Here is a 15,836-nt window from a genome sequence, read left to right as displayed (position 1 = left end):
TTTTAATGCTTTATCTGTCTCCAATGAATTAAATCTAATTTACACAGGACTCAGATATTACAGAAGTTCTATGTGGGGACATTTAAGGATACAAAAAGGATTGTCTCCACTGCACAGCCTGGCCTCTTATTACAGCAGACACTGCTGGTCATTCAGTTCTTTTTGGTCGGGCTTGGAATCCAACAGGAAGTTAAAACACAACGACACACTCAAATACACACACTTATGCAGACACACATAAACGAGCTCAGGCACATACACAACACCCCCACACTCGCAGTCACACATTCCCACTGTTTAATATATTTCTGTGTCTCCAGTTAACAATATTTTGTGTCAAATTATAGTGGGCAAGATAAATAGTGGGTCTGTGCGACATGGAGAAAATAGAACAGGAGGAAAATATGGGGCTTCCAGTTCGGTAGGAGAGGAGAGGAGAGGAGAGGAGAGGAGAGGAGAGACAAGACTAACTCCTACCTCAGACACCTGGCTTTCCCTGACTAGACTTGTAAAACCTGGTTAATCTCAGCCTCTTGTGAACTTGTGTGTAGTGAAATATCTGCATGACCAAAACCGACTGAAATCCTTATCCCAGCAATCTATGAGGCCTCTATGCACGCACATGAGCAATTTACCATGTGCAGTCTCATTTGCCAGTGAAAAGCTTGCGGTATAATTACGTGTATCAACAAGGAAATTATGTTCATGAATAGAATGAGTCTAATTAATTCTCTGCATTGCTGCACATTTGGTTCATCTTGCTGGTTTGGTCATCAGGACAGTATGGATGTCGGGAGTTTGAGTGGAAACATAAGTCACAACAGTCACAAAATGACGTTGAGTGTTAATTGGGCTAGGCTTGGCTCAGAGAGAGATGGAGAGATAGACAAAGAGGAAGAGAAAACGAGAGAGGGAGGGAGAGAGAGCCTGGAGGACTAATTAGTGATTATAACTTGGCGCTCTCCAAACATAAAATATCTCTCAACCCAAAAGACAGAGGAATGATTAAAGATAAAAGAATAGGAATCAAATATAAGGAGCTGTGAAACACCCCTCTGGAATTGTGTGTGTGCATGTCTCTGTGTGTATATACATGTGTGAAAGCATGTGTGTGCATGCGTGAGTGTGAGTGTGTGTGTGTTGGCTTCTTTGCCCCCTCATTAAACCATGCTTTACTCTGGTAAACGGCAACAGCACAGAGCTCAATGTCAACTGGAGAGGTTAGAGCCATAGGCAGGCTCTGGGACACACACACACACACACACACACACTTACACGGATACACCAAGTCTCTTACGAACACGTTATCTAACAAATGCATAAACGACACACCCATTTCATTTTAAAAATGAAACTTTCGGTAAGTTTCCAACGGCGTGTTACTTTTGTCTTTGTTCTGACACAGCAGACAAAATGGAGAGTGTCAGTCTCTTCTGGCCCCGTGCCAGTGTGAGCCGGACATTAGCGATTCACACATCAAATTCATAAATCAAGGGCACCCTTCATCACATAAATGGAACATAGAGGCCTGCTACTGGCTGTCTGCTAACTGTGTCGCTCTGGGTTTCCATAATGGATCCATAGTATTTTGTAGCTGACATTTAACGTTCTCCCCCCCATGTAACCTGTTTTACAGACAATTTTCCTGCCTGCCTCATTTTTCACCTGCAGGGAAAAAAAAATGGTAAATATCTCTACAAAGAAATGTCGGAATACAATGCATGCATATTTAATTCAATGTATCTATTTAATGGCTCACAAACAACAATAATGATATGAATAATAAATTAAACATGCACACACACTCAGACACTCATACAGCCACACATGCACAGAGAGAACATTGTTTGGGCTAGAAATTGGGGCTGAGATGCCACAGCACGCACAGGTGAGTGTGAGTGGGTTCTTGACATTTTTACTAGAGATCTAGAGATTTTGTCCCTCACCAACATTTTTTTTTTTTTTTTTGTCCGTCGTACATGTTTGGCATCGCAAGCAGACGCACTGTCACATCTCTCTTATCACCTTTGATGCGCTGAACAATCACAAACGCCGTTTGTGTCACACATGCATCGATCATACCATTAGCAGGAATATGCACACACACAATCTGTTACCATGGCAACATCTACCCTTGATACATGAACACACACACACACACACACACACACACACACACACACAGAGGAGGCAGATGGGGCAGTGGTCTAAAATGTATATGCTGCTTTTCATCTGCTTCTCATTCAAGCAATCATGTTAGTGTCATGCAGTGGCACAGCCAAATGAGCGTGTGTGAACTGACAACTAGCTGCCTTAGCATCATACAGCTTCCAATATATCACTATATGACAAGAACAAAGCAAAAAAAAAACCTACAATGCATGTTTTCATATCATATTATTTCACATCATTAATATCAAAACAATGCCATCTTCTAACACTTTTCGTATATGTACATTTTAGCGACATGTGGAGCAGACTCACATGCTGAAGCATTGTGGTACAGGCGGCCGTCGTCTATGTGATGTACTGAAGTCTGCACCAACCCATTTGACAGTTGCATCATTTGAATCATAGTTTGGGGAGTGGGGGGTTGCTCTGAAGTAGAAGCGTTTAAAAAGGCACATTGGATCATGCGATGACATGAATGTCAACATAGCGTGTGCGTGCATCTTTCATTGTTTCATTGAGCTTTTGAGAGGGAATTTTTCTCAGCATTCTTTTTAAAATATGAGCTGCATGTCAAGGGTCCCCACAAGCGTAATCATATCTTTTCATGAGCTGGAGTCCCAGGACCAGACTCTAAAGTTTGTCTCTGTCTACATTTGAAAAAGTTTGATAACCTCCTTATTTCAGCGCCGCATAGAATTTGCTGAAAGCAAACAACAAGTTATTCCCGATGGGTGGATAAAAGAGGTTCTACCATCAGTCTGTCCACCTGAGTGTGGTTTGTTATCTAAAACTAGTCTATAGTCTATTACCATGGACAGATACACATACACCCCCAATCTATTATTGAACAAAAGGCTCACGCCTCCGCTCAGCCCTTCAGGGAGGAATTCATCCCTCCATCCCAGAATAATTTCACACATCAGTAGATACACAAAAGAGAGAGAGCGAGACGGAGAGAGACAGAGAGAGAGAGAGAGAGAGAGAGAGAGAGAGAAGGAGGAGAGGAAAGGTAGAAAGGAGGAGGATGAGGAGTGCACCGGGTAAAAATGTATGGGGTCACAGCTCAGTGCTTGTGGGAGGCCAAGGTGTCGGGGGGAGCCATGCGTGACAAAACAGAGATCAGAGGATCATATGCAATCACGCACACGTGCAAGAAAACAAACGCACACGCATGCACACACACCCAGGTACCCACACACAAACTCGCGCAGACAGATGCATGCCAAGAAAAAGGTGAGAATAAGGACATATCAGATGAAGACTTGTAAAGATTGAGTCTGACTTAATCAGAGGCATCGTCATCCAAACACAGAAGGGTAATCTCTTTATCTATCACACTCTCTTCTTATTCAGACATACACGCACGCACGCACACGCACATGCACACAAACACACACACACACATACACACACAATAAGCATAATCCTAATTCTACATGCAGACACGTACAAACAGCATCCAAACAGAAAGGATGAGGAAACACAAAAACAAATTCTTGAATTCCTCATGCTTAAGTGTATGGAAATGAACATTTCTATGGACACCCACAAAAGCATACACGCACATGCACACCCAAACTCAGACACACAAGTGTGCCTACACACCCAATAATTACTGGGCGTTTTCAACACACATTTGTCAATTACACATCATCACACTTCATGAGCACCACACAGACCAGAACAGTATTATATTTTAACACACATAAACACGCACACACACTGAGGGGATGCGACTGAATAAATAAATTGGAAGCTTCAAATTTGACAGCTGACTTGACAGCTGATTGATCTGAAAATAGCACATATAAAATTGTGCTATGCTACAGTCTATGATGGAAATACAAACCTAAAATGTGTATAAAATTTGAGGACCAATGATGATTTCAATTTCCAATAGACTGCTGATGGAAACTATTAAATTTCTTGCAATGTCTGCAATACAGACAGATAAAAATCAACAAACAGAAAAAAAAAAAAAAGAAATCAATTCTTTTGTTGCAGCAGCAATAATCTGGAGCTGTGCACATCCCTGACAGACAAACTCACACACGTAGGCAGAAACGCATACACAGACTGAAACACATACATGCACTAGACGCACAGCGACCATGCACACAGCTCCCCCTATGAAAGCACCAAGCAAGAGGAGCAGCAGACACAATGGAGTGTTTAAGTATGCAGGAAACTTTATGCCTGGGTGGAAGAGGAGCTTTGAAGGAATCCGCTGAGGGACACCCAACCTCCCCCTGAACTGAGCCTGTACCTCCTCATCAGAGAGAGCGAGCCATGGAGAGAGAGAAAGAGAGAGGGGGGGAGGAGAGGAAATGAAAGATGAAGATAGAGAGGACTGGATAGTAAGTTGGAAGACTGATGGAGAGAAAGAGGGAGACAGGGCAGGAGAGGGGGCAGCAACAAGCTGCTTTGGTCTAGTCCCTGCGCCTCGTGCACAATTGCTCTTGGTTAGACAGATGTGTGGAAGTCCCTAACCAGCAGCGGTCACGTTGTTCTGAACTGTACACACACACACACACACACACACACACACACACACTGCCTATTCATGTGAGCACACTGTTCAGTAGGCGCCGTGCTTAACTCCCAGTATGACCTTCATTGAGATGGATTGCATGAAAAATGTAATGACTTTCCTGAGAGAAAAACCACAGGCCAAATCAGCTTTGCATTGCATAATAATGCTGGACTTGGTAATCAATAACACAAACACACAAACACACATCCATAATGGAGTGCACAGCCTGCACATGGAGAAAATGTCTCAGCAGAGGCCAACCACATCACAATGGATGGAGCAAACCACCAGTGGAGAGCTGTGCAATGCATAAACAAGGAGCTATTGACGATAAATGCCTGCATCCATTTCCACCCATCAAACACTTCCCTAAGCTAACAGCTTAAGTCTGGAACAACATGCTACTCTGAAAAGCTTTTCACACCACACATGTTCAGCTCAAGGTACAGTATATCTTTGGCCCTGAGAAAAGAGTTGTCCCAACCTAATTTGGCCTAATTTTACATTGTACCGCTTAGCCAGCAGCACGGTGTAAGTTATCTATTGTTCATTCTGCAAATATGATGCTAATTTTGGCCCAGAGCAGGCCAAACTCAGCCCTATGTTAATGAGCGGTAGCCATGAGTTTGTGGGAAACCTTCAACAGTCGAAGCATACTAAAATGTCTAAAACGAGTAAAGTGAAATGCAAAAAGCCCTTAAGTTACTTTAACTCAACCAGCCTTTATGATCCTCTGGGTGCACGATCACTGCTTGTGTTGTTTATACCTCACAGACAGCTTTTTGCTTTTTTTTTTCTGCTGTTTTTTTTTTTTTTGTTTTGGAGGACAACATTACACAATGTAACTAGAGCATCATTTTCACACATAACACAAAATAGAAAAAAGCACCTATGAGCAGAAATGTGCCACGCATTTAACAGCTTTCTATGGTTGCATAGCAACAATGTTAGGTTCAGATAACAATCTTTATCTGACTGGCCACAGGGTTTTTGAACCCAGTAACAATCAGCAGTGGAAACATTCAATCTGTAGCCTCATTTCTTGTTTCATAGCCTCTAAGCCCTATATAGTTTCAGACCAGGAGCCCCTGAGTCCTGCGCCTTAACCCAAAGTTGTTTGGATTACACAGCGAAATAGACAGCAACACCCCAAATGGAAAGTACAGTCGGTGGGATTTTTAGCTGTGAGCTCAGGTTGCTGTTCCTTTTTTTATTTCTTGGTGTCACAGTTTTAGGGTCCCATAATGAAAAGCTGCCATTGTGTTTGTTTACCTCCTCTTCATCTCTCAATGTGACATTAGCTAGAGATGAGTCACCAGCAAAAAGTTTGTCTCACTGTCACGGATATTTCCCTCTTGAGTGTGTCTCATTCTCACCTCGTTGGTGTTCCAGCGATGGCGCTCCTTGGGCAGAGAGGAACATTTGGGGAGACACTCTAGCAGCTTCTTAGGAAGGTAGATCTTCAACTGGCCTGGCTCATCTGGAGCGGAAGTGGCGGCAGGGGAAGAGAGCGGGTGAAGATAAAGGAAGATAAATGAGGGATGAGTAGGAAGAGGAGAGAAATTTCTCATCAGACACAGACACATTGTGAGAGGAGAATACCAAAACGCAGCATCTCTGGGAACCTTAATAAATAAAATCATAACAAACTTTTATCGTGTAGCATTTTTAATGGTTTGATGTGGCCTTCAGCAAGTGAATTTGCACAAAGATTTGTTCATGCCTATGAAGGACACAAGCTTTAATTCATTTTATTAAAAGAAATTCTGGTCTGTCAAGTACTTGATCTGTGGTAATTTGCTGGTATTTTGGATTTGTCATAAATATGGCTGAGAATTTTTGGCATAGCAGTGCAAAGAGGTGTCAGGCTGATACTTTGCATGGCCCAGTAAGTATGTTTTTCCTAATCAATGAAACAGCAAAAAGCCAGCAAAGTGTACACCAACTACATTCAATGTTTCCATGTCATCTTTGTGTAATTGGGTCTTATTATATCTTATTCACTTATGGGTGATGCAAAGTGATGTAGACAAGTAAGGTTGATAATTTGGTCATTCAAGGTGCAGGGTACAAGTTAAGTGTGCAGTGCGCAGAGGGAGTGGCAGCACACTTATTTTTGGACAGCAGGTGGAGGTGCACAGCGCACCTGGGACCACCTGGAAACAGATTTGGATTAAGAAGAACCCATTATCATACATTATCAGTACATTTGGGGTTGGTAACAATCATGGCCAATCACATGGGCATCTCTTATCCCCTTTAAAAGCAATGCTCTCCCCACAGTGTTATACAGACAGTTCAGTAATGGAGTAGAGACTCCAGACTAGCTCCTCCTGAGAGGAAACTAATATTCTTGTACAGGAGCAAGAGAGTTGCCAGTACAAATATACAGCAGTGCAAATGTAGCACGGGCAGGTGGTGTGTTTAGTTTGAAGTTTAAATTATGTTTCTGCAGATACTGAAAGTCCTGGGAGCTCAATGTTTTCTGTGCGTAATGATGCACTATTTTATTTAGAATGACAATGATCCACAGGCTACCCCAGTGAGGTAACACAGTTTGGTGAAAATCAGTTATTAACCTTTACCTCCTTGCCTTTATTGCCTTATGGATATTCTATATTTTCTTATTATCAACAAATCCCACTAAAAGACCAAAATCATCAATGAATTGATGCCACTAATAAGTATTGCCTGTGTAGCAAGAACCTAACACAGCTTATTCTTCTCTGCCATATTATTGTACAAAAAACTATTAGTTTTTACACAAGTGAGCCACACTGTTGCACTGGGTGAGATATTCCTTTATTACAATGGACATGTGCAGCAGTTTATTTCGACTCGATCCCACTCGCACTGTCCTTCTGCCACAAAGGGCACCGAATCCGAGGCTGGAAATAGTCCCCACTACTGTAAATGCACTATTTACTCCTGTTAAAGTAAAAAAAAAAACAACTGAAACTACAGTGCCCAGCCGTTTTAGGAAATGTTTAGCATTTTTTAAATTCTAACGACATATTTGTGAAGTGTTGAGAGACACACATTGTTGGTTTTGGTCTTTTTGTGGGTAATGTCACAGGTGGACAGGTGGAATATGTGTAAAACAAAACAGGCAAGAAAAAGATGAATAATCAGGGTTTGAGTAGTTTTGGAGAGGGCTACGAGTATACCACCACCAAAACTATATGGTGCCGCTGGATTACCAGTGAAAGTGCTTCTACTGCTCCTCTCCACCCACTGCCAAGCGCAGAGAATCGCCAAAATACAGAATAGGTGCAGGTGAAGAAAAACATCCCACTGCGCCTCAGGAAAATACCACTTCACCAGCGCATAGCGTCCACACAAAGATAGAGCCCCTGGTGTGTTTGTGTGTGCGTGTGTGTATTTGCACGTGTGCCTGTTTGTGAGTGCATGCCCAACGGGTGTGCCGCTCAGAAGTCGAAGAGAGCAAGCACTCAAAGGTTATTGATAAGCATTTGAGTAGAGGGCGTCCATTCATGACTCCCCTGGGAAGACAGGAATTATACTCTACCTGAGGGCAGACGACAGAGCGAGAGAAAAAGAGAGATAGGTGGGGTGGGAGGGTCAGAGCGAGAGACAGAGACGCAGGAAGACAATGAGCCGGAGAGAGACAGTTAATGAAGAAAAAAAAAACTTAGGGCGAGAGAGAGGATTTAGAAAGTAAGAAATCTGCAAGGACAAGTGATGAACGAGGTAACACAAAGACAAAAAGACAGAAAAGCACTGTGGTGGGACATGAGTGGGGTCTATGTGTGTGTGCTAATGTGAGTGTGGTGGTGTCAGAGCATGTGTGTGCTTGTGTCAGTGTGTTCATGCTCCTGCTAATCAATTATGCATTTATTAATAGAAGGCCTGAGAAGACAAAATTTCAAACAGCTGAACGGTGCAGCAGCTTAGTTAAACAGCTGAATGGTGCAGCTTAGTTAAAGCCTAATTTCTTTTTTAGCAGCACTCCGGCCTCTCTGCTATGAATGCCAATCAGCGTTTAAACCCCACCCCTCCTGGCTATAACCCCCTCCCCTCCCCCTGCTGTTCTGAAGAATTCTCATCAGAGCCTCGCCTTTGAAATGTACCAGAACCACCACATCAAACAAGCCCATTGCACATGCGTAGGCACACACACACACACACACACACACACACACACACAAATGCACGCTCACACATGCAAACAGACACACACATACACACACAGTGCCTGCCGATCAAAGAACACACATCCCAGTATTTGTCCCAGAGTGGTGGGTTTTTTTTTGTTTTTTTTTACCAGTGACCTTGGTACCGAAATCCCTTTCAAAGCACACCTTCATGGACACGACCATCATCTTAACCCATCCTCACATTTACCCTCCCCGCTGACGAGGAATGGAAGACCAACTTTGCAGATTTGTTGAATGCTGATGAGCTCTAACACCCCAAAGGGTTGTATCTTGTATTTCTAACAATCCTGAACCAGAGAATGCGTCCCTGTTTTAAAAAATTCAGCCTGGGTACTGTCGCAATCGTCTTTTCCATCTGTTCCAAATGGCTCTCTGTGGAGCTGTACTGTGGTGTGACACGGGGCAAAAACTTCTCTTTTGTTTCCGGCTACCCAGGAAAATGAACCATCCTGGGACACGGGGGAAACACATCTAAATATGGAAATTCAGTGCTGTTCACATTTATATTTGTATTTGAAATACTAAAACTGTTTCAAGACCCACAATGCTTCATGTGAGTCCCTCAGCAGTAAGCCACATATTCATAGATCACTCACTCACTTGCTAATCTAGTAAAAAAGAGCCCAAAAGAGCGGCAAAGCCTGAATGCTAATGTGGAACTGCTGGCTCATTAAGTCATATAGAGGTATGCGTGCTAAAAAGTGAAAATGTTCGACCAAAGTGAAACATTGCTTTGGTAGCCTATCAAATGCCATAATTTAGACTGGAATCACACAGAAGAGCGGCCTCCGACTGATGAATATTTTACCTCATAAAACTGTCATCTCCATATTTAACACAGAAACAAGCCAATGCCCTTGTGAGATGGCTGTCAGTTAATTATAAAACTCTCCTCAGTAAAGAGAGAGAAAAATGCTCCAAATGCAACTCTTAACTCTCCCCCTACCGATATTAGGAGGCGTCAGGGGAAATTTTCACATTTTCCCCCTTTTCGGGATGAAATTAATGTGACAGAAAGAAAGGCTCATTGCACAGCAGCTAGATAGAGGGATGGGAGGGAGAGCGGGAGGGAGGGCAGGGCAGGGAGAAGAAAGGGGGGAGCATAGCATGGGATGAGCGAGAGTGCAGGAAGAGGGAGGGAGAGGCGAGAGAAAGAGGGAGAGCGGGGGGGCGGAGGGGGGAAGGGATAGAGAGATGGGCGTGCATGCTAATTTTATCATTCTGCTGATAAACTTTTCCTCCAGTAATCCTCCAGCTGGGACGTGAGAACAGATAGGAGACAGGGATAGGCTCGGGAAGTCTCCGCTCATATTAAACAGCCATCCCAAACAGAACTCCTTTCTACTCTATTCTATTTTATTCTATTCTGTTGTTTTTCAGATTTTCTCCTGATTCTCTATTTGCTATTTTGTGACAGTCTCATTTGCTCTCGTCACTCTTAACAAAATAAGAGGGTCTGGTGCAGGTATGAGGCCATCTGCTCCTTTGAAATGAAAAAGGGGTTGGGGCGGGTCTGTGTGTGTGTGTGTGTGTGTGTGTGTGTGTGTGTGTGTGTGTGTGTGTGTGTGATGGAGGAGTGTTTTGACGTATACATTGCCCCGCTATACTCATAACCCCCACCTGCACCACCACCTCACTAAGCAGCATGTCTGTCTGCTCCTCCTCACATCTGTTTATTTTTCTCCAATTTGTCCCCCTAACATATCCACACACACACACACACACACACACACACACACACACACACACACAGAGGCAGAGACATGCATCTGCGTCATGTCCTCAAAAATCAATAACCAATCAAAGCAATCATTGCCTTTATAGTCCCTCTAACACACTACAGCAATCAGGCACATGCCCAGGACACACTCGCATGCATCCACGACCATGCGGCGACCCCAGATTACACACTCCATCTCACTTCTAGTTTAACCAGGCCCATTGTGGATTATAGATACATAATGCCATGTGTACAGATTAGGTATGACAATAAACTACTGATAGCGAAAGTAAGCTCTGCCCTCTCTATGGCTATGTGCAGTAGTGTGTGTGTGTGTGTGTGTGTGTGTGTGTGTGTGTGTGTGTGTGTGCGCCCACTAATACTGTACTGGCATGCATGAATAAACATGATGTGTAACAGAGCTGAATTGAAATGACGTCTCAGCAGAGAGTGTGTGTTTGCTTTGTGCGAGCGTGTGTATGTATGTGTAAGTGTGATCTGTTACAGAGCAGATGAGAAGGAGACCTCAGTTCCCGCATCACATCATTCTGCCAGAAGGCTTTTATACTTGCTCCCAGAGTCACCCTGTGCTACAGACAAATGTGCGCGTGCACGCACCGACAGTGTGAAGAGTGTTTGTGTGTCTCTTACTGTTGGCGTCAGTGTCGTCACTCTTGGGAGGGGTGTGTCCTGTGTAGCCAACAGCAATCCTGACCATTCGCTCTGGATTTCTTATCTTCTTCAGTCCTACAAAAAGGGAAAAGGACCGAGAAAGAGACAAAGACATATTTAGGAGGCGCTCCAGACTTGGGTTTCCTTGGCAGTCGCACACCTCACCTCGTTCTTCCTCCTCTAAAGCCCAGAAACAAAACTCCAAGTGATATGCATGTGGGCTCATCCATTTTCTGATCCACTAACTTGCATCCATTGTGTCCCATGATCGATTGGCCACAGTAGATGCGCTGCCTCCATGTGTGTGACTAACTTGTACCCAGCTTTAGTTTCTCTTCTCTCTCATCATTTCTCTGTTTCCCTGACCACTGTTGCTATGATACAAAGTAGACCAACCAGCGCAGAGGGAGATGGTCTTCCATGCTATATGGTGGATGTTGTTCTCATGCCCACTAGTGTACTCTGCTGATCAGCACCACACACATCTGCCAGGGAAAGGAGAGAGTGGATAGCTGTCTCCTGCCTTCGTCGCCCCTGCGATTCATTTGACTTTCACTCAAAGTGACTGAGGCTCGTAAATTATTATGTCCTCTCCACACATGACACTGAGGGGGCAATGGACGGAAACCCCTCATACTGTGAGTGCGTGAGTCTGAGTTTGCGTGTGTAGGTACGTTACAGTCGGGGCAGGGGGATGGTTTTACATGTGTGTAGTACAGTGCCTGCTGATCAGCCCATGGGCCATCTGTCTCATCTACAGCTCTAGTCTTTTCACGCAACGGGACTCTCAACCCACAGCCTTCCCTTTGCCTCTGGCTACACTTCGCATGCTCACCGACATGCTTGTACATATGTGACTTTCAGCGCTGTACACCTGAAATTGTGCCTCACAAATGAGTGATACTACTTGTGTGGTTCAAGTTTTCCAAAAATCACGTTGTCAGAGTAATCTTGCTCGGCATCGCTCCCTAGTGGAGAGAGGATTAAAGACTCCTTCTGCCACTTTCAGAATCACTTTTGTGAGGAAGCCACCAGAAGAATCGGTTACAAAACAATAAAGCTGATGTCAATGGCATAATTTTAGAGCCCCGTGTCATTTTAGCTCTGAAGTTGCTCAGGAACTGTGTGTCATCCATAACAACACATTCAGGTGATGTGTTTATTGGCTTATGGATGTGTGATATCAGTGCTTTGAACCGGCAAGAACAGAAAGTGATACTTAGAGCAGACTAACAGTCAGGGGATGTGTATAAACAAATGTCAAACACTCTGAGTAAGGAATAAAGATTTCATTAACCCATGAGTTGGGATGGAGATAGCATTGCCATGGTGATTCTGACCATCCCTTAAATAATTCATGAATGAATGAATAACAGTCAGTGAATGGTGTGTGTGTGGCAATAATGACCCCAAGAGTTTAGTTAAGGGAGTAAAAATGTAAACTAGATTCATACATGATATGACCTAAAACTGACACACATACACCCCCCCCCCTTCCCCAAATGCACCCTATTCTCACCTTCACTGCCTTAGCAACCACATGCACACATCAACACCAAATGAACAATAACATAAACATGCACCCGCGAATGCACACACGCACGCACGCACGCGCGCACACACGCACACACACATTGGATTGTCATTAAGTAAATGCACAGCTGGTCTGGAGGTTTCGTGCCAATCAGCAAAGGAAATCTCCGATTCAATTGTCTATTTTGTGCTTAAAGAGAGATACAAAAATAGATAAACACGCGCGCGCGCACACACACACACGCACACACAGAAAGCATCTGAATTCCTTCAGCGTGAACCACTCTCATCCTCTCTCATCCCCATCCCTTTTATGCTAAACGCTTCAAAAGCGCTTCAAAACCAGCTACTCAGGGGAAACGCTGGCAAGCACCGGACGGTGAAAAACTACCCTATACCCCGACTCACTCAGAGCCCACCGACAGGACAACTCTCGTTACGTTATTTATTCGCTGTCGGTTAACCGTGCTCCACACAGTCGCTGGTTCAGCACCAGCGTCCGTGTTTTCGGGACGGGCTAGAAGAAAGGGAAAGCCCTGCCGTTATCTCTCTCCCCCTCCGTGCCTCCGTCCCTTCATCGCCTCGTCTGAACCCCGTATAGCAGGACGATGCCACTTCAAATTAAAAACCGTTATTTCTCTCTTACCTTCCGGCTTGTTTTCGGCAGCCATTTCCCCTCCGCCGCGCGCCTCATCCCTCCTCCTCCTCCTCCTCTTCCTCCTCCTCCTCCTCGACTCGACCTAGTGGTGGTGGAGGAGGTGGTGGTGGTGGTGGTGGTGGGGACCACGCGCGTGCACAGAGAGGACAGCTCAAGGAGGGGGGCGGGGCCGAGAAGAAGGGGTGGCGGGGCGAGCCTGCCGCGTTCAGCGATGCTATTGGACGAGAAGGTGAAGATTGACAGCGGGGATCCGTGATGGTGACTCGCGGAATTCTCAATCCCTCCGTTTATTCTGGTTGGCCCCGCCCCCTGACGTACACGCGCACTCTTCCTCGCTCTCTCTCTCTCTTCTCACGTCACTGAACGACGTCTGTATTCGAGGACACCTTGACAGCCTCCCACAGCATCATCATCATGCTCATCATCGTCTTCTCTCTCTCTCTCTCACACACACACACAAACACGCACAAAACGTAGGCCTACATACACATATACATTACAAACACACACACACACACACACACACACACACACACACACACACACAGACACGCGCGCTTATTTCTTCAATACGCAAACCCTGTGGACTGCTGAGAAAATGCGATGTAAGGTCGCACCTCGTCATAAATTATGAATCCCTTTTGAATCTAAATGAAAAGAAGTGCCTTGAAAGAGACTTTTTAGATTTGGATTTTTAGGTGGGCTGGCGGGTGCTGTCATTCGCTGTGGTGCTGAAGCTCGCGGTGCTGAAAGGACAGCTCCGCACGCGCCTACACAGCTCTCACTATCTGCCTTCTTTGAGCCGTGTTATTGAATTGAAGTGATGACAGGTCAGGCGAAAACTTATAGGGTGAAATGAAAAACATGCCCCCCGTCTCCTCTTGCTGTTGCCTGTTTGGGGTCTAGCGGGAAATCGTTGAGTCCTTGCAGTAATACCCCAAAGGGAATTTAAGTTTACAGCGAGCCTATCGCAATATTGTCAAGGATACGACCGCTTTATACCAGACTACTCGTTCTAAATAGCGGAGCTTAACCGGGACCATTATGTTCTTGTTTCAAGCCCACTCTGTCACTCTGTGCCTCGGGGTAGAATATCGTTTTTGCACCAAAGACTTGTGTTTGACAGAGACAATCCTCCTCGTAGACACGCTTCACGGAAATCTGAGGTTTCAAATGGTTCGTCTTCAGCTACGTATCCTTAACGTAGCCGCTAAGCACAGGGACACACACGGCTCTTGGCATGGACAACGTACGAGCAGGATGACTGGAAATGAGGGACATGTACAAGATATGAAGCCCAAAAAACAGACGGATTTAATTTAAACCTTCCAATCCGCTTGTCCTTGTCCGATGGAGGGAATGATGCTGCATACAAAAACGTGCAATGGCACAATAGTCATTTTATATCAATGGCAAAGCTGCAGCTTACAATTATTGCATAGCAGTGAACTTTTAAATGGAACCTGTAACACATATGAACAAAAACAACTTTTACTTTGAGAATTGGTATAGTATTGTAAAATAAGTACATTTACTCAAGCACTGCACTTCCTCTGTTTTCAGGTATGTCCAGTTTATGACAAACAATCATTAAAGAATGATCTGATGATAACACTGATATCTACAGCAAACATCCACTGCTGTGTCATTTTTACTCTGAAGTTGATGTGGAGTCTTATTTATAACATTCTGTACTCCACTACTTTTATCTGACTATACTTAGTTGGTACCTGTCAGATTAAAGTTCTCACCCAAAACATGGGGTGAGCTTCTAAAATAAAATGTATTCTTGTACATTAAGATACTATTTGTATCTAATTTTCTACAACATTAAAATGTTTCTTATATCTTGATGCATCAGGAATGATAATCCATTGATGTGACATATGCAGTAAGTTTTCAGATCCTTTAAAGTACCAAAAATACTATTCTCCATTACAAGGTCCTGCATTCAAAATGTTACTCATTAATTAATTATCACCGAAATGTACTGACAGCATCTAAAGTAAATATATCTGCTGCATCGTCCATGCTCCTGAATTTATTTTTGATGCATTGACATGTGAGCAGCATTTCAATGTTGTACAGCTGGTGGTGAGGAAGCTAATTTTAATGACCTTATGTTTGGTGGTTCAGCCCACAGCAATGCATACTTTTCTATAAACCTATGTGTTTTGTTTGTAAAATCTTAATCTGCTAAATAACCGTAGTTGTTTGATAAATGCAATAGAGGAAACCATGCAGTATTTCCTTCAAAAATACATACAAGTAGAAGAAGCAAAAGTGCTTAAGTAAAGTACTTAGTTACATTTCATTGCTTAACAACATGTCAACATGAAAACTTTTACTTTTGATACATTTTGCTGATGA

General features: G+C 43.9%; 1 protein-coding gene across 6 annotated transcripts in view; it reads right to left on the bottom strand.

Annotated features, from left to right (window-relative positions):
- Nucleotides 1-13,566, bottom strand: part of LOC143335271 (calmodulin-binding transcription activator 1-like) — a 50,406-nt gene extending 36,840 nt beyond the window's left edge. For all 6 annotated transcript variants that reach the window (XM_076754597.1, XM_076754564.1, XM_076754581.1 and 3 more), the window contains exons 1-3: nt 13,455-13,566; nt 11,255-11,350; nt 6,082-6,185 (exon numbers count right to left, since the gene is read on the bottom strand). In XM_076754597.1, the coding sequence (XP_076610712.1) occupies nt 6,082-6,185; nt 11,255-11,350; nt 13,455-13,479 (225 nt within the window). In that variant the 5' untranslated portion in view covers nt 13,480-13,566. The remainder of the gene's footprint in view (nt 1-6,081; nt 6,186-11,254; nt 11,351-13,454) is intronic.
- Nucleotides 13,567-15,836: the final 2,270 nt, after the last annotated feature.

Source organism: Chaetodon auriga, chromosome 2, assembly GCF_051107435.1.
Source record: "Chaetodon auriga isolate fChaAug3 chromosome 2, fChaAug3.hap1, whole genome shotgun sequence".
In the NCBI taxonomy this organism is placed as follows: domain Eukaryota; kingdom Metazoa; phylum Chordata; class Actinopteri; order Chaetodontiformes; family Chaetodontidae; genus Chaetodon; species Chaetodon auriga.
Note: the sequence above shows the minus strand (reverse complement) of the source record. Positions and strands in the feature narration are given on the sequence as shown.